The sequence below is a fragment of the Chelonoidis abingdonii genome, chromosome 11 (genome assembly GCF_003597395.2).
Source record: "Chelonoidis abingdonii isolate Lonesome George chromosome 11, CheloAbing_2.0, whole genome shotgun sequence".
Taxonomy (NCBI): Eukaryota; Metazoa; Chordata; order Testudines; family Testudinidae; genus Chelonoidis; species Chelonoidis abingdonii.
In genome coordinates, this window is record NC_133779.1 from 59098423 (window position 1) to 59115807 (window position 17385).

Sequence of the window (17385 nt, forward strand, 5' to 3'; positions counted from 1 at the left end):
GGAGTTAACCCTTTAGCAAACTCCGGTGCCAGCGATTTCCAGCCGCTCAGTGGCTTTACTTTCTGTAAAATGTTGGTAGCAAGCGTGGACGGCTGCGCTGCTATTTGAGTGGTGATGATTGGAGGCGGTCGGGATCTCAAATCGGTTTGTTTTTTTAAAAAGAAAACTGGATTTGTCGTCCATCAAAAAAATCCCATTTAAATTAAATTAAGCATTGGATATTAATAGTTAATTGTTACAAATAAACAGTTGATTTTTATCCCCGTGGAGCAGTCCAACCTGCCCCCTGTGGTCGCTGATTCCCGGGGCTGGGGTCTCTGGAGTGGTATGGTGTGTGTGTGGGGTCCCTGGTGGTAGTAGCTGGGTGGACAGGAGCCCCTAGCTTTTGGGAGGGGTGAGCTCCACCTCGGGGTCAGGTTGGAATCAAGGCCCCTGCCATGGGGCAGCCAGGTGCACTGTGGGAGCTGTGCTCCTTCCCCCAAGGAATCCAGCACAGATCAGTGAGGGGGAGTGGGGGCCAAGGGGTCTGAGCCAGAGTGGAGGCGGGATACTGGGCTAGATGGACCCATGGGTCTGATCTGGGGGAGCAAGATTCCAGGTTAGCTAGGTGATAGGTGCTGGTGATGAGATACCAGGCTGGATGGGTCCAGTCTAGGGCAGCAGGTGCTGTGGACGGGATACCAGGCTAGATGGGCAGGTGCTGCAGTTCAGCTCAGTCCCCCACCCTCCTCTTGCTTGTCCTCCAAGCTGCCATTCCATGTAGGGGGACAATGGAACAACACGGAACCCCACTGGGCCAGCTCCCCCAGGAACACAGGGAGGCAGGACACCCATCTGTCAGCCCCTCAGGGAGTGGGAGTATTTTCTTGTCCTGGGTCCATGTGATGCAAACCAGGGAGGCGTCCCGAGGTGGGAGGGTGGGGGGGGACAGCTGGGAATTGAAGCTGATTGGTTGATGTCTGTCCAGCTCCTTGTGTCCTATCGCTGCAGAGACAGGCCAGCTGAAAGCCACTGCTACCTAGCTACGCCTGCCACGGGAACTGGGCGTCTGCTAACGCTTCCCCACCCCAGCAAGGGGAGGGGTGAGCAGTGCCTGGCCAATGAGAAACAGTGATATGGATAGAACCCAGGAGTCTTGCTTCCTAGCCCCCCTCTGCTCTAACCACTAGACACCACTGCCTTCCCACAGCCAGGGAGAGAACCCAGGAATCCTGTCTCCAACCCCCACTCTAGCCCTTCAACCCCACTTCACTCCCACAGCTGGGGATAGAACCAGGAGTCCTGGCTCCCAGCCTCCTGGCTCTAACCACTAGACCCCACTCCCCTCCCAGAGCCAGGAAGAGAACCCAGGAGTCCTGGCTCCCAGTCCCCCCTGCTCTAACCACTAGACCCCACTCCCCTCCCAGAGCCAGAGGTAGCACCCAGGAGTCCTCCTGCCACCTACACAAAAAGAACCAGCAAGGAGTAGCTATGAACAGAAGCGAGTGGACCAGTCTTGTTCCCTCCATGGCAGGTGCCCCTGGCCCGAGGGGGCTGGCTGAGGCTTTGCATTCTCCAGTAGTTTCCAGGCTGGGGAAGCAGGGACTGGGACCACAGAGGGGGCGTCTGTATTTCTTTTGCTGCACTGAGAGGGTGGGTGTAAGGCCTGAGGTGCTGCAGGAGGCCAAGGGGCAGCGGCAGCCACAGGGCAGAGCTTTGCCTTTAGTAGTAAAGTTCTTTGTCCCACCAGCCTGTGGAAAAGAATGAATAATACGGTGAGATTGCTGGAGCTGTGGAGGATCCCAGCGTTAGAGCATGTCACCGGGACAGCGATGCAGCCATCTCTGGGGTGGGGCAGCTAGGGAACAGCTGCATATAACGCTGCATGTGCATTGCTTGCCCAGGGCTGAGATGTCCCTCTGGGGTGGGACAGCCGGTGAACACGCACCTGACACCAGAGTGGGATGACTCTCTGTGCCAGAATATGCCTCAACCACCGGACTATTGTACGACTGTACAAGGCCTCGTGCGGCAGCACTGAAAAACTCCGGTTTTGCTGGGCAATAACATGGTAGCGACGGCCTGGAGGCGCAGCGCCAGAGGTGACGTTAGAAACGCAAGCTGAGCTGTTGACTAAAAGGCTGTTTTCCAGAGAAATCTGGGGAATGGCCAAATCAGGTCCTCAGTGACAAACGGCACCCAGCCACCCGAGCCTGCTGCAACCAAGGCTGAGGGGCTGTGACCTGGTTCTTAGGACAGTGGGAGGTGGCTCCTAGTTGAAACTGCTTTGCCATGCGGGGACCAGCCTATAAAACGAAGGGGGAGCTGCCCCAGGGCACTCCCTTCCTCGTCCTGCCCCGCACTCACTGCTGCAGGAGAGAGACAGGAAATCAGCTCTCGGCTCGGGGCGGGGGTCCCGGCCTGAGAACTGGTCAGCAATCTGCCGGGCAGAGAGCCCCAGATGCCATGTGAGTGGCTCTTTCACGTGTCTCCTGCGGCTCTTTGCAGCACATGCTATTAAAACATGGTGTGACTGAATCTGCAGCACTATCGTCAACGATTCTGGTATCGTTTGTTGGGTTCGGCCTTCGGAAACTGAGTCTCTTTGTTTTCCTGGGGGCCATTTCTCATTTTTATGTCTTGTTAACACGGCCTCACTTAAAAGCGGTCTCCCCGGCTCATGAATCAGCTGGTTTTTGTGGTGTAGCTAAACCCCTGAGTTTAAACGGAAGGGTTCAAATAACTGCGGGAAAGAAGCCGGGGCGCAGGTCCCTTAAAGCAGGGGTTTTTTCAACCTTTTTCCATTTGAAAACTCCATTTTAAATAGAAGCATGGACCCCTTTGGAAATCTTAGATGCAGTCTGCGGACTCCCGGGGGTGTGCGGCCCACAGGTTGAAAACCTCTGTCTTAAAGGAATAATGGACTTAAAGAGTTTGTATTGTTGAGGAGTGGACTAGGCAGGGCAGGCCAGACATTTCTATGGGGGAATCTAAGACCAGGAGTGTGTAGGGGTCATCCCACTGTATAACCCAGGCTGGGGAGAGCCGGGGGTGGCTGGCAGGCTGCTGTTACACACACACACACACACCTGTGTGGTTTGCAACCTGTTAGGCTGTTTGGGAGCGGCCCAGCTGGGAGCTACTTCAGCAAGGCATTAAAGGCACCCAGGGTTGCAGGGCAGGGGTGACACTGCGGCTCATTAGTCTGAGTTCTACCCTGATAGGCTATATTCGTGCAGTGCAGAGATGCAGTCACCTCTGGGGTGGGGCAGCTGGGGAACAGCCACACATAATGCTGCATGGGGATGGCTCGCCCTGCACTGAACTGTAGCCACCTCTGGGGCGGGGCAGCTGGGGAACAGCTGCTCGCGTGATCTCTCGGTTACTCACTTCCAGGGTGCCTGCGGACTCCCAGCTTTCGAATTTCATCATAGACGAAGATGAGAATGCCATAAGGTAACGGCACCAGCCACCACTGGAATCTGGAGAGGAGCCGAGAGAGAAAGCTTAGCCACAGAGAACGAGACGGTAGCACCCGCTCAGCCAGAGCACTGGGCCTTTAGCCGTCACTAAGCCAGGTTGAGGAACCAACCCTAAATTCAGGAGCGGCACAGGGCCCTCCAGGAGAGTCGGGGCCAGCGCTGGCTGCCTGGGGAGAGTCCCCATCCTTTCCCCTGCAGCACAGCGCCCCGGCACCACTTGGGGCATCAGGGCTTGCCCTGATTTTCTAGGGAGCGCCCCCTACCCTGCCCCCTGCAGCACAGCGCCCCCTAGTGCTGCCCTGGGGCATCGGCACCAGCCCTGACTGCCAGGAGAGAGCCCCCATCCTGCCTCCTGCAGCACAGCGCCCCCTAGTGCCACCTGGGGCATCGGGGCCAGCCCGGACTGCCCGGGGAGATCCCCCACCCCACCCCTTGCAGCACAACACCCCCTAGCGCCGCAGTGGGCTGAACCAGCAGGGCACATCCCAGCTCTCACCGTATGGGCATGAAGTTGAAGATGTTGGGCATGCCGGGGCAGTAGCATAGGAAGCAGCCCAGGCAGAGCTGGAACACGATGGCGATCACCAGGATTTTATTCCTGCCAGAGAAGCAGACCGTGAGCTCGGGTGAGGCCAGTGAACGGCAGCTGCCCCTGGCTAACATGCTCTCCATGCAGCTGCCAGTGATACAGGGACACCCAAGAGCAAACCCCCATCTTGTAGTGTCCTGGGAGGATGCTCGTGAATGACTTGCTTGGCACTGAGATGCAGCCACCTCTGGGGCACTGCATCTAGGGAACACGTGCACTGGGGGATGGGTCACCCAGTGCTGAAATGAAGCTGATTCTGGGGTGAGGCAGCTGGGGAACAACTGCACATAACCCTGCATCGAGATGGCTCATCCGGTGCTGAGATGCAGCCACTTTTGGGGTGGGGCAGCTAGGGAACAGCCGCACAATGACATCACCTGGAGATGGCTTGCCCGGCATTGAGATGCAGCTGACTCTGGGAGAGGGGAGGTAGCTGGGGAACGGATGCAGACCAACGGGTCACCTGGACTCCTGGGGTCTCTCCCCAGTGGCCTGTGGGCTCCTTGCTCACCTGAAGAAGCCCTGCTGGAAGACGGAGAGGCGGCGAGTCTTGCGGATGAGGACGTCCGAGATCTGACACATCTCGATGCTGATGAAGAAGACGGTGTAGCAGGTGTATTCCTGGTAGAGGCGCTGCCCAAACGTCTGAGAGTGGGAACAGCGACCAGTCAGAGTCAGCCTCCAGCACCATCCACGTGGGGAAAGACCCTGTGTTCCATTCCCCGATCCCCTGAGCCAGCCAGTCCCCCGGGCCCTGGGGCCAGACTGGAGCTGGCTCCCCCTAGAAGGGAAAGACTGAGTCCCATTCCCTTAAGCCAGCCAGTCTCCTGCCCGTACACTGACATTCAAGAAGGACACACCCTAGTATCCCAGGCCTTGCTGCCAACCTTCCCACCCTGGGGAGAGGGGCTGGACCCCACACACACTCAGATTCACAGTCCAGACCTCTACCACTAGAGCTGAAGTTGACAGAAATCTCTCCAGTAGACTGGCAGCAGCAGTATGGCTGTTATCCTCTAGGTGAGGCTACTGGAGTCGCTCCATTCCCCAACAGCAGCAATACGGCTGTTATCCTCTAGGTGGGACTAATGGAGTTGCTCCATTCCCCAACAGCAGCAGTACAACTGTTATCCTCTAGATGGCTCTAGTTGCTTCATTTCCCGGCAGCAGCTGTTATCTCGGATGGCCCATCACTCACCCACTCCTGCCCGTAGCTGTCCTGCAGGTCCTGGAGGTGATCGTTCTCCCACTGGGCCCGCAGCCCCACGCAGAGCAGGGGGAACCAGCCCTCCTGGGCCATGGCCGTGAAGTAGTCCGTGAAGCCAGCGAAGGACTGGATGGCCCCTGGGCAGGCGGGGGGAGGGGAAGAAAAGCCATGAGGGTGGGATGCCCCCGGCACCCTGGGGACTTGGTGCTGTCCCCTGCTGGCTCTCAACAGAGAGGGATGGGGAGGCAGGGCCAGCTGTGCTTGGCTCCAGCCACTTTTCTATTGGGGAGGCAGGGCCAGAGGGGTTTGGCTCCATGCATGAGTTCTAGTGGGGAGGCGGGATGAGCTGTTTGGCTCTGTCCCTGAGGTCCAGCCCCACCTCCCATATGTCAGAGCCACCCCTTGCCCTTCGAATCTGACCCAACGTCAATCCCTCAAAGAGGGTTAATTAATGTGGAGAAGCCACCAGAACGAGAGGTTATTAAATGGTTAGCTATGAAAAAGGGGAGACAGAGGGTTCGAACTGGATCCTTCAGCTCCCCCACACTAACCATTAGACCACTGCCCTCCCAGAGCTGGGGATAGAACCCAGGAGCCCTGGCTCCCAGCCCCCTCTGCTCTAACCCACTAGGCCCCACTCCTGTCCCGGTGCTGGGGAGACAACCCAGGCGTCCTGCGGGGGACACACCGATCTGGAAGTAGGAGTACACAGCCAGGGCTTCGTTCACCAGCCGGTCGCGTCGGGGGTTCCGGGGCTTCAGGTGCATGATGTCGCTTTCGGCTTTCTCGTAGGCCAGGGACACCGAGGGGAACTAGCAGGGAGAAAGAGAGAGACTCGCGGGGCTGAGCTGAGGAACCCAGGTGTCCAGGTGAGCGCCCCCACCCACGTGCCTGCATCAAAGCACCCCCCTAGTGCTGTGTTGGGATGTCAGCCGTGACTGCCAGAGGAGAGCCCCCACCCTGCTCCCTGAGGCACAGCAGCCCCTAACTCCATGCTGGGGCATCGGGGCCAGCCCTGATCACTAGGGGAGAGCCCGCACCCGGCTGCCTGCAGCCCAGTGCCCATACTCACAATGTCAGTGCAAAGCTCGATGAAGAGGATGGTGATGCAGCCCAGGGGCAGGGGGACGCTGACCGTGATGTAGATCAGATATGGAGTCAGCTCCGGGATGTTCTTGGTCAGGGTGTACGCGATGGATTTTTTCAGGTTGTCAAAAATCAGGCGGCCTGGGTAGGACATAGCTGTCAGAGTGCCCCCTGCTGGGGAGATGTTCGAACCTCCCTCCGGTACCCTCTGCCCCTGTCCTGGGGAGAGACCCCCTGCTTGGGAGATGCTCCCAGCTGCTTTCGAGGTCCCAGCTCCATTGTCAGTGCCCCCCACACCACGGGGAGAGTGCCCCCTGCTGGCCCCCAGGCTGCCTGGCCCATTTGGGGTCTAAGCCCCCTGCTCCATGGGCACCTTGCTCCACGCCGGTAACGATGGAAGCAAAATTGTCATCCAGCAGGATCATGTCAGCTGCGTTCTTAGCCGCATCAGAGCCGGCGATGCCCATGGCCACCCCGATATCAGCCTTCTTCAGAGCCGGGGAATCATTCACCCCATCACCTGTCACGGCCACAATGGCACCCTGTGGAGGGGAGACACAAGGTGGAAGGAAGGGAGAACATTGGGGTATGGTGAGAAGAAAGAAAGAAAGAAGGAAAAAGAGCCATAACAACAAAATAAAGCAAGAACAATAAAGAAAAGAAAATATGTGAAAGCCAGAGAAAGCAAAGAAAAGAAAGAATATGAAAGAAAATGAAAAAAACCGAATGAACATGAAAGCCAGAAACGCAGGACTGATGCAGGGCAATGGGCAGAGGGAGCGGGTGGGTTCGCTCCTGGGTGGCTCACCAGTTTCTGGCAGCTCTCCACGATGATCAGTTTCTGCTGGGGGGAGGTCCGGGCGAAGACCATCTCGGGATGCATCTTCAGGATCTCAACCAGCTCCTCAGTCTCCATGTCCTTCAGCTGCCCCCCGTTCACCACGCAGGCCCGGGCCTCCCTGGGGAGGGGGAGAGAGCGTCCATTGCTGAGCCACCCCATACAGTGACCCCTGGCGAGCCGACCACACAGTACCCCCTGCAGCACAGTCCCCTGCCCCTGCTGAGAAACCCCGCACAATGCCCCTTGATGAGCCACCTTGCAGGACTCCTGGGTTCTATCCCTGGCTCTTGGAGGGAAGTGGGGTCTAGTGGTTAGAGCGGGGGCGGACGGCTGGGAGCCAGGACTGCTGAGTTCTCTCCTGGCTTTGGGCAGGGCTCTCACCGCTTGTTGACCTGCTCCACGGGGATGCGCATCCTGGCGGCGATGTCCTCCACCGTCTCGCTGCCCTCTGAGATGATGCCCACGCTGGCCGCAATCGCCTTGGCCGTGATGGGGTGGTCTCCAGTCACCATGATAACCTAGAGGTGGGGGCAGGGCATCAGCACTCCAGGTGGCAGCATGAACTTCCCCAGGGCAGTGCCCCAGGCAGGGTAGGGGAGGGGACTGTGGAGCTGTGAGCTTCCCCGGGGCAGTGTCCCAGTGGGGGTGGGGGAGGGGACTGTGGAGCTGCGAGCATCCCTGGGACAGTGCCCCAGCCGGGGTCAGGGAGGGGACTCTGAAGCTGTAAGCCTCCCCGGGGCAATGCCCCAGGCAGGGTGGGGGAGGGGACTTTGGAGCTGTGAGCTTCCCTGGGGCAGTGGCGCCATACCCGGATGCCGGCCGTGCGGCACTTCATGACGGCGTCAGGCACGGTGGCGCGGGGCGGGTCGATCATGGAGATGAGGCCGGCGAAGCAGAGCCCGCTGGTGGGGAAGTTCATGTCCTCCGTGTCAAAGGCGAAGCCGCGTGGGAACTGCCCTGGGTCCAGGTACAGGTGGCAGAACCCTGCGGGGAACAGCGGGGCCAGGGCGCATGAGGAGTGGGGCACTGGGATCCCTGCCCCCCTAGAACCCGAGTCCCATGTGCCCCATGCTTGGGGATCCCTCATCCCCCTTAGGCCTGGGAATTCCCTCTTTGATCAGCCCCTCTTCCCCCCACACCTTGGGTGGCCTCCTGCCTTGGCCCCATGAGTCCCATGCACAAACCCCACCGCCACCTCAGTCCCATGTGCCCCACACCCAGGGCACCTCCTGCTCCCTAAAACCCCTCCAATCCATGCCCAGCATGCCCTCCCCCAGCCCCGTTCCACACCCACTTACCCCACGTGCCCTCCCCCAGCCTCCCTCCACGCTCCCTTACCCAACACACCCTCCTCCGGCCCCCATTCATGCCCCCTTACCCCGCACACCCTCCCCCAGCCCTCATCCACTCCCCCTTATCCCACATGCCCTCCCCCAGCCCCCTTCCATGCCCCCTTACCCAGCACACGCTCTCCCAGACCCCCCAGGTCCATGTACGCCGTCTGGAACGCCTCCTTCCACTGCTCATCCAGAGGCAGTTCCTGCCCCTTGATCATGATGGTGGCGCAACGCTCCAGGATCCGCTCCGGGGCTCCCTTCATCACCAGCAGGTACCGGGGGTCCCGCGGGTCCTCCAGCTCATGGATGGACAGCTGTGTGGACAACAGGAGGATCAGGACTCCTGGGTTCTATCCCCAGCTCTGGGAGGGGGATGGGACCTAGTGGTTAGAGCAGGGGCCTTGGAGTCAGGACACCTGGGTCCTAGTCCCTCTCTGGGAGTCACTGCATGAGCTGGTAGCAGTAGAAGGTTCTTATCCTCCTAACTGGAGCTGAAGGCCTTGCAGGGCCAGGAAGCAAACCCCTGCTGACCTGGAATTTGTTGGTGGAGTTGAAGGGGATTTCACAGGCTTTCTTGCAGCGCTCCCGGTACTCCATGACGTTCCCCAGCGTGATCTCGGAGAACTTCAACAGCGCCGTCTCCGAGGCGTCTCCAATCACGATCCTCTGGAGAAGAGAGAACAGGTGAGTGGAATTTGGACTCCCAAGCAGTGCTGAGATGCAGCCGTCTCTGGGGTGGGGCTGGGGAACAGCCGCACACAACACCACATGGGGATGACTCTCCCAGTGCTCAGATGCAGCCACCTCTGGGGCGGGGCAGCTTGGGAACAGCTGCACAGAGACACTACTGAACAGTTATGGCAGAGAAAATAATGCCACATATAAATGAAAGCGCATGTTGGAGGCACAGTGGAATTATCCTGAGCTGGAGCAGCAAGAGAGAAACACCCTGATTCTTGAGTCTAAAGTCATGAGATCTTTTAATGACCAGCATGAGAGCACCCCCTGCTAAGCCCCTTCCTCCCTGCGCCTCCCTGCAGCACAGCACCCACCAGGGGAGAGCGCCCCCTGCTGAGCCCATTTTGTATGTCAGATCTAGGTCCCTATTAAATGATATGCGCTCAAGCTGTCTATATTGCCCATCTCATCTCTCCTGCATACTTAACCGTACCTTGGGCACCGGCACGTTGTCCTGGCCTGATTTGAAAAAGGCTCGATTGCAGAGAGACACGATCTTGCACAGAGCTCGCCATGTCTCTGATGACTGATCGAAGCTCTGCCCTGAATGAGAAAGAGATTGATATAACAGCCGAGGAATTCCCTCTCCCACTTCCAACCTGAAATGTCCTAGAGCACTAGAGAAGCAGAGATGACTTGCTGGGTGCTGAGATGCAGCCCCCTTTGGGGAGGGACAGCTGGGGAACCACCACACATAACACCGGACAGGGGCGGCTCCTGGTGCTGAGATACAACCACCTCTGTGGTGGGGCAGCTGTGGAAGAGGGATGGCTCGCCCGGTGCTGAGATGCAGTCACCTCTGGGGCGGGATAGCTGGGGAACAACCACACATAATGTGGTATGGGGAAAGCCTGCCTGGTGCCAAGATGCAGCCACCTCTGGGGTGGGACAATTGGGAAACCACCACACATAACACCGGATAAGGACAGCTCATTTGGCACTGAGATGCAGTCACCTCAGGATGGTAGCAGCTGGTTGAACAGAGTCCCATACCTGACTGGTCCTCTGTGGTGTCAGCCGTGTGAATCTGGTTGTCGAACCAGAGATGGGAGACAGTCATGCGGTTCTGGGTCAGGGTACCCGTTTTGTCAGAGCAGATGACAGAGGTGGAGCCCAGAGTTTCCACCGCCTCTAGATTCTTCACCACACAGTTCTTTCGAGCCAGACGCTTGGCTGTGAGTGAGAGACAGACCTGCCAAGGGAGGGAGGGAAAGGAAGAAAGATCAGAGTCAGCATAAACAGCAAAGTGTATCCAGATCAGTCAGTAGGAATGCTGCACAAAATCTGGATTGAATCTAATATGAAACTGGATCAGAGTCAGTCTAAACACTGCACACAATCTGGACTGGATTCAACTTGAAAGGGAATCAGAATTAATGTAAACAGCATTATGCAAAATCTATACTAGATGCAATAAGAGACTAGATCTGAGCTAATCTGAGCGCTGTAGAAAACTCAAATTGGAGTGGAGATCATCTAAAAACAGCCTGAAAAGTGGAATGGGGTCAGGGTAAACCCAGAGCAAATGCTGCACCCAATCTAGACCAGGGGGTCTCAGAAGAAATTCTTTGGTGGCCTCAGAGTGTGGCCGTACTGACCATTTTTATTAAAATACTGAATTAATTTTAGGAAAAAGAACTAAATCTGCACATAGACACAGCCAAATCCTTGTTATTTATTTATGTAGATTTTTTTTTTTTTTTTTTTTTGCAGACTCAATAATAATCTCCAGTTCTCTAGTCTTTACTGGACCTAAACAGACTAGAAACACAAATAAGGTGCTTTGCACATTCTTGTCTCTTGTTTCTTTTGGTGGTAGTTGCCTTTTAAAAAAAGACTTGCTAGCTAAGTAAGTCTGCTACTGCAAAAAGTAATATTTGTATGTTTGTTAATATCAATTTTCACAGCAGATTTACTCAGTCCTGGCAAGCCAGGGGACTAATTAAGCCCTGGATGGGGAGGTGGGAAGGGGGACAGGGGGAGGGATGGGGCAGATGGCCAGGGAGCGAGTGGGGGTCAGGGGAATGGGGCGGGGGCAGGTGGGGACTCACTTGCAGCCTGCTCCTCCGGTGTTTGTGGCTCCAGAGGGGGAAGGGACCAACACCTTCTAGTGACCCTGGGGGAGAGGCACTGCTTTATGCCCCTCTAGTCACTGCCCAGGAGGCCGTGGCCGCAAGAAAAACCTCTGATGGCCCCATTTGACAAACGCTGATCTAGTCTGGATCTGCTATGGAACTGAATCAGGAGTTGGTCGAAATATTGCAAAATCCGGACTGGATCTGGTGTGAGGCCAGACTGAAGTCCCTGAATACTGTTTTAAAGACTCTGAATCTAGATTCAGTATGAAATTATCTTGGACTCAAACTATTTATAAAATCTGGACTGGATTCACTAACACCACATGGTATATAACACAGAATCCAGTGTTACACCAGATCGGAGTCAGTCTAAACACTACAAAACCTGAACTGGATCCAGAGTGAGACTGAAAACCTGGACTGGATCCAGACTGAGATCAGATTGGAGTAGGTCTAAACAATGCGTAAAACCTGAATTGGATCCACATTGAGACTGGATCGGAATCAGCCTAAATGCTGCACAAAACCTGGGCTGGATCTAGTAGTTCAAAGTCAGTCTAAACACTGCATTAAATCTGGTCTGGATTCGGTGTGAGACCAGATTGGCGTCAGTGTGGACTGGCTCCAGTACAAAGCGAGATCGGAGGCAAATTATGTATAAAACCTGGACAGGATCTAGTGTGAGACTGGAGTGGAGTCAGGAGGAACCTGAAAGAAAACCCGGATTGGATCAAATTTTGGACTGGATTGGAGTCAGGGTGAAGCTGGCACAAAACCTGGACCAGGTCCCTTGTGAGTGCAGCTTGGAGTCAGGGCCCACCATGGCTGGTCAAGGGGGACTCACCGTGACAGTGGCCAGCAGCCCCTCGGGCACATAGGCCACCACAATGGCCATGAAGAAGACCATGGCCTTGAGGAAGGGGTAGCCGATCACCATGGCGACGACGAAGAAGGTGCCCCCGAAGAAGATGGCGAGGCCGGCGATGATATCCACAAAGTGCTCGATCTCGATGGCGATGGGCGTCTTCTCGTTCTCCACACCCGAGGCCAGGCTGGCGATGCGCCCGATGATGGTGCGGTCTCCAGTGTTAACAATGATGCCGGTGGCAGTGCCTGGTGGAGAGGGAGAGATGGAGCTGAGACGACTACATGATGACTGGCGTGGCCTTGGCCACAAAGGAGCCAAGGGAGGGCTCTCCGGTACTGAGATGCTGCCATCTCTGGGGCGGGGCAGCTGGGGATCAACCTCACAACAACATGGCACAATGATTCAGGACAAGACGTGAAGGAGAATCTTGTATCCAGTTGAAACCACAGGAGGGAATTTAGAGAGAGTGTCCACCACTGAGCCACCCCACATTCCACCCATGAACGGGACCAGCCCTAACTGGCCCCAATGCCCCAGCATGGCGCTAGGAGGGGCTGTGATGCAGGGGGCAGGGTGGGGGCTCTCCCCTGGCAGTCAGGGCTGGCCCCAATGCCCCTGGGTGGCACTAGGGGGCGCTATGCTGCAGGGAGTGGAGTGCGGGCTCTCCCCTGGCAGCCCTACTGTCAGGGAGAGCCCCCACCCTGTCCCCTGCAGCACAGCGCCCCCTAGTGCCATGCTGGGGCATTGGGGCCAGCCCTGACGGCCAGGGGAGAGTGCCCCCCTTTGAGCCACCCCCTAGCCATGTCTCCCCTCCACGTGCCAATGGGACCCTTCCCTGCTGGCACCTTCCAGGCACATGGTGGAGAAGAAGGCGATGTTCCGGGTCTCCAGGGGGCTCTCGTGGGTGCACTCGGGGGCTCTCGTCTGGGGTTCGGACTCCCCTGTCAGAGACGAATTATCCACCTGCAAGAGAGAGCCTCATGGGTCAGTGCCACCCTGCACCCCCCCCCTCGCCCCGGCTTGGAGGCCTCTGGCATGGATGGGAGGCTGTGGGGTGGGGGGTGAGGGAGCAGGCCCAGGAGTGGGGGCTAGATCAATAGGTGCTCAAGTGATCAGCTGGGCAGATGGATAGGCAACATCCAGTTAGGGGGCAGCAAAACATATGCACACACACACATGCACCCTATGTTCCCCCATCCCGAGCTAACGCAGCCCCCCGCACCTTGCAGCCCTGTGCCGTGATGATCCGGATGTCGGCCGGGACCCTGTCTCCACCCTTGATCTCCACCAGGTCACCCACCACCAGCTGGTTGGCATTGATCTGGAATTTGTCCCCGTCCCGAATCACTGTCGCTTGCTAGGAGAGTGAGAAGAGTCAGTGTTAACCTTGGAGCTATGGCCACACGGGGACACCGCATGGGGATGGCTCACCCGGTGCTGAGATGCAGCCACCTCTGGGGTGGGGCACAGCTGCACATAACACCGCACAGTGACAACTTTCCCAGTGCTGAGATGCAGCTGGGATGGGGCAGTTGGGGAACAGCAGCACATAGGTATGGCTCTGCTTTAAGCACTCCCCTCTCAGAGCTAGGGATAGAACCCAGGAGTCCTGGCTTCCAGCCCCTCCCCCCGGCTTTAATCACTAGACCCCTCCTCCCAGTACAATGACTGGGGTATCCATGGCCTGGGTTCCTCTCCCACCTAGTCTTCACCTGTGGCACGAGATTCTTGAAGCTGGCGATGATGTTGGTGCTCTTGAACTCCTGGTAGTAGCCAAAGCAGCCGGTCACGACCACCACGGCGATGAGGGCAATAGCCAAGTACAGCTGCCCCGGGAGAGGGTATAGGGAGAAAGATTATTACTCATCCCCTGACCCAGCAGCGTCCCCTGCTTTGCCAAGCTGCCCAAGTCTGCAGAGAGCCTGGGACAACCCACTTCCCTCCCAGAGCTGGGAGTCCTGTCTCCCAGCCTCTTTCCCTCACACTTTAACCACTAGACAAGATTCCCTTACTAGACGCAGGAATAGAACCCAGGAGTCCTGGCTCCCAGCCCCCCTTGGTCTAACCCACTAGACCCCACTCCCTTCCCGGAGCCAGGTATGGAACCCAGGCCTCCTGACCCCTCCCTCCCCCGCAGGGTACCCACGTTATCCGCGCTGGTCAGGTCTCCTTGGCCGCACTGGATGCCGAAGGCTATGAGGCAGATGGCAGCGGCCACCCACATCAGGCACTGCAGCCCCCCGGCCAGCTGGCGGGCGAATTTGACATATTCAGGGGTCCCCTTGGGGGGTTTGAGCTCGTTGGGGCCATCCCGGAGCAAGATCTCTCCTGCCACTGTGCTGTTCATGCCCTGGATGCAGATAGAGAGCATCCCATGTTAGGTGGAGGCACCTCTATGCTATGTGGAGGCATGGTTATAATATAGGAGTGGAACTACAGCACGGGGCGGGGCTATTAGGTGGGGGTGGGACTTTAGTAAAAGTGGGGGGCTGAGTGTATCTAGGCTCTCCAGAATCGCCTTTGTCCACCCACTTTGCTGTCCATAGCTTCCTCAGTTTCCTCTCCAAAGATCCACATGCACCCAGGGTCAGATGGAGACCCAAGGCCCCAGCTCCTGGAGTCAGGTGAATGCCTCAGCTTTCATTAAAAAAAAATTAAGCCAAGTTCTAGCTCTTATGGTGGGGGAGAAAAGTTCAGAAATGTGCCTGATGCCTGCCTGAGTTTGCAGAGAGCTGAGCTGATTGCTCAGCAAGGGCTGAAAACAGCACTCTTTATGGCAGTCTTCCTTCCCTTGGCTGCTGTCCCTCTCACCACAACTGGGGCACTGCCCTCAGGAAGCTCCCAGCTCTAGACATGCCCTCCAAACCTGGCTGGGGCACTGCTTAGAGGAAGCTCACAACCCTGGGGACAGGTCAGAGACTGTTTGAATACATGAGGAATTGAAGGAGGAGCCTCCAACCCAAAAAGAAGTGGCTCCCAAAGCCCAGGGGGGATGGGCTACCATGTAGAGGGCACGGTCACCTTTGGGTGGGTGGGGCCACTGCCAGAGAAGGTGCGCTGTACTCTAGCCCCTGGGAGGGAGTGGAGCAGTAAACGGCACCCAGAGCTGGGTTGAGAGGCACAGACCTACCCGGCCTCCATCTCGGGGGCCCTTACCTTAGTCACGTTGGTTTGGTATTTCAGCTCCAGGTCTTCCACCGAGAGCTGATGATCATCCTGGAGGAGAGAAGGGAGCCCAGAGTGGGTGAACAGGCTGTCCCAAGCGTGACTGATGCTGCCTGGGTCTGCTGAGAGCCTGAGCCCATCGCTGGGAGCGGGAGAGCTGCTCCCAATGTGACTGATGCAGTGACACTGCCTGAGTCTGCTGTGAGCCTGAGCTCATTGCTGGGAGATGGGGCAGCTGCCCCCAGTGTGACAGACATGGCAATGCTGCCTGGGTCTGCCGAGAGCCTGAGCTCATTGCTGGGAGTGGGGGGAGCTTCCCATAGTATGACTGATGCAGTGACACTGCCTGGATCTGCCGAGAGCCTGAGCTTGTCACTGGGAGATGGAGAAGCTGCCCCAGTGTGACAGACATAGCGACGCTGCCTGGGTCTGCTGAGAGTCTGAGCCTATTGCTCTGAGATGAGGGGTTTTCTACAGTTGCCTCTAGCTCCCCACCGAAGCTAACGGCTCTACTACTGCTGCCGGCTGCTTGAGCAACAGAGCTTTGTGCAAGGCCCACGGCCGAGTCTTGCGAGCGACCCCAGTCCGGCTGCCCCCACTCACCACGTCCATCTCTTTCTTCATGCTCTCCAGCTTCTCTTTCTTCTTCGCCGCCTTGTTCGTCTTCTTCTTCTTGATCTTCACGTCCATGGCACCATTGCCCTGCTTCTCCATCTCCACCGAGTACATCTCGTACTGGTCCTGTGGAGAGGAGAACAGCCCTACTGCTGCTGGCCTTTGGGGGAGCTGCTCCCTAAGCTCGACAAGAAGAGGGCTGTGCTGAAGGGACCCAGCTGGGTCTCTGTGCAAGATAACAGCCCTACTACTGCTGCCAGTAGGTGACAAGGAGTCTTAATGTGGAGTAGTCAGCTCAGCTGCCCCTCGGTTCTCTCCCCAGGTCTGGGAGGGGAGTGGGGTCTAGTGGTTAGAGTGAGGGTTGGCTGGGAGTCAGGACTCCTGGGTTCTCTCCCCAGCTCTGGGAGAGGAGTGGGGTCTAGTGGCTAGAGCACAGAGGGCTGGAAGCCAGGACTCCTGGGTCCTATAGCACTGGTTCAGATGACTTTACTTCCCTTTGTTCTTCCTCAGGCCCTGCATCCAAGGGGTTTGCTGGGGCTCTTAGCAGGGGAGGAGTGGTGCGGTTCACTTCCTCCTCTCGTTGACAGCTGTTCTCTAAGCCATCAAAAGGCTGGTGCAAAAGGGAGAGCGCCCCCTACTGAGCCAGGGTTCTATAGCAAAGCACCCCCTGGGGCATCGGGGCCAGCCCTGCCTGCCGGGGTCCGTGGATTCCTTGGCTGCAGATCCTCTGGCTGTGAAACGGCCAGCCATGTGGGAGCGTCACAGCTGGGCCAATTGTTCCTTGCACGGCCCCTAGGGGGCGCCATCTATCCAACTCGATTACACCCCCGGCCACCTCCAATTGGAAAGTCAAAGAACAAAACAGCTGTGAAATTAACCAGGTGCGACTTCAAAATCCTCTATCCATCCCCCCCCATATACACCTTCTATCCCCCCATCGCCCCCAATACACACCATCTATCCACCCATCCCCCCCATACACACCTTATCCACCCATCCCACACTTACCCCTTATATCCATCCATCCCCATACACACCTTCTATCCACCCATCCCCCTTATACACACCTTATCCACCCATCCCACATTTACCCCTTATATCCACCCATCCCCATACACACCTTCTATCCACCCATCTCCCCCAGACACACCTTATCCACCCATCCCACACTTACCCCTTATATCCATCCATCCCCATGTACCCTCTATCCACCCATCCCACACTTACCCCTTATATCCACCCATCCCCATATACCCTCTATCCACCCATCCCCATACACACCCTCTATCCACCCATCCGCATACACACCTTATCCACCCATCCCACACTTACCCCTTATATCCATCCATCCCCATGTACCCTCTATCCACCCATCCCCATACACACCTTCTATCCACCCA

The 17385-nt window shown here is 57.1% G+C and overlaps 2 protein-coding genes across 2 annotated transcripts in view; one reads left to right on the plus strand and one right to left on the minus strand.

Annotated features, from left to right (window-relative positions):
* Window positions 1–17385, plus strand: part of LOC116833677 (B-cell receptor CD22) — a 231375-nt gene that overhangs the window by 161480 nt on the left and 52510 nt on the right. The window lies entirely within an intron of this gene.
* ATP4A (ATPase H+/K+ transporting subunit alpha) overlaps window positions 1324–17385 on the minus strand; it is a 17083-nt gene continuing 1021 nt past the window's right edge. Inside the window, exons 2-23 of the mRNA XM_032795343.2 lie at window positions 15974–16111; window positions 15362–15421; window positions 14352–14555; window positions 13918–14031; window positions 13428–13562; window positions 13051–13168; window positions 12182–12450; window positions 10253–10451; window positions 9693–9802; window positions 9053–9187; window positions 8643–8835; window positions 7993–8168; window positions 7566–7702; window positions 7152–7302; window positions 6717–6885; window positions 6330–6484; window positions 5946–6069; window positions 5249–5394; window positions 4562–4695; window positions 3958–4059; window positions 3370–3461; window positions 1324–1730 (exon numbers count right to left, since the gene is read on the minus strand). Coding sequence (XP_032651234.1) covers window positions 1702–1730; window positions 3370–3461; window positions 3958–4059; window positions 4562–4695; window positions 5249–5394; window positions 5946–6069; window positions 6330–6484; window positions 6717–6885; window positions 7152–7302; window positions 7566–7702; window positions 7993–8168; window positions 8643–8835; window positions 9053–9187; window positions 9693–9802; window positions 10253–10451; window positions 12182–12450; window positions 13051–13168; window positions 13428–13562; window positions 13918–14031; window positions 14352–14555; window positions 15362–15421; window positions 15974–16111 — 3090 coding nt within the window. The 3' untranslated portion in view covers window positions 1324–1701. The remainder of the gene's footprint in view (window positions 1731–3369; window positions 3462–3957; window positions 4060–4561; window positions 4696–5248; window positions 5395–5945; window positions 6070–6329; window positions 6485–6716; window positions 6886–7151; window positions 7303–7565; window positions 7703–7992; window positions 8169–8642; window positions 8836–9052; window positions 9188–9692; window positions 9803–10252; window positions 10452–12181; window positions 12451–13050; window positions 13169–13427; window positions 13563–13917; window positions 14032–14351; window positions 14556–15361; window positions 15422–15973; window positions 16112–17385) is intronic.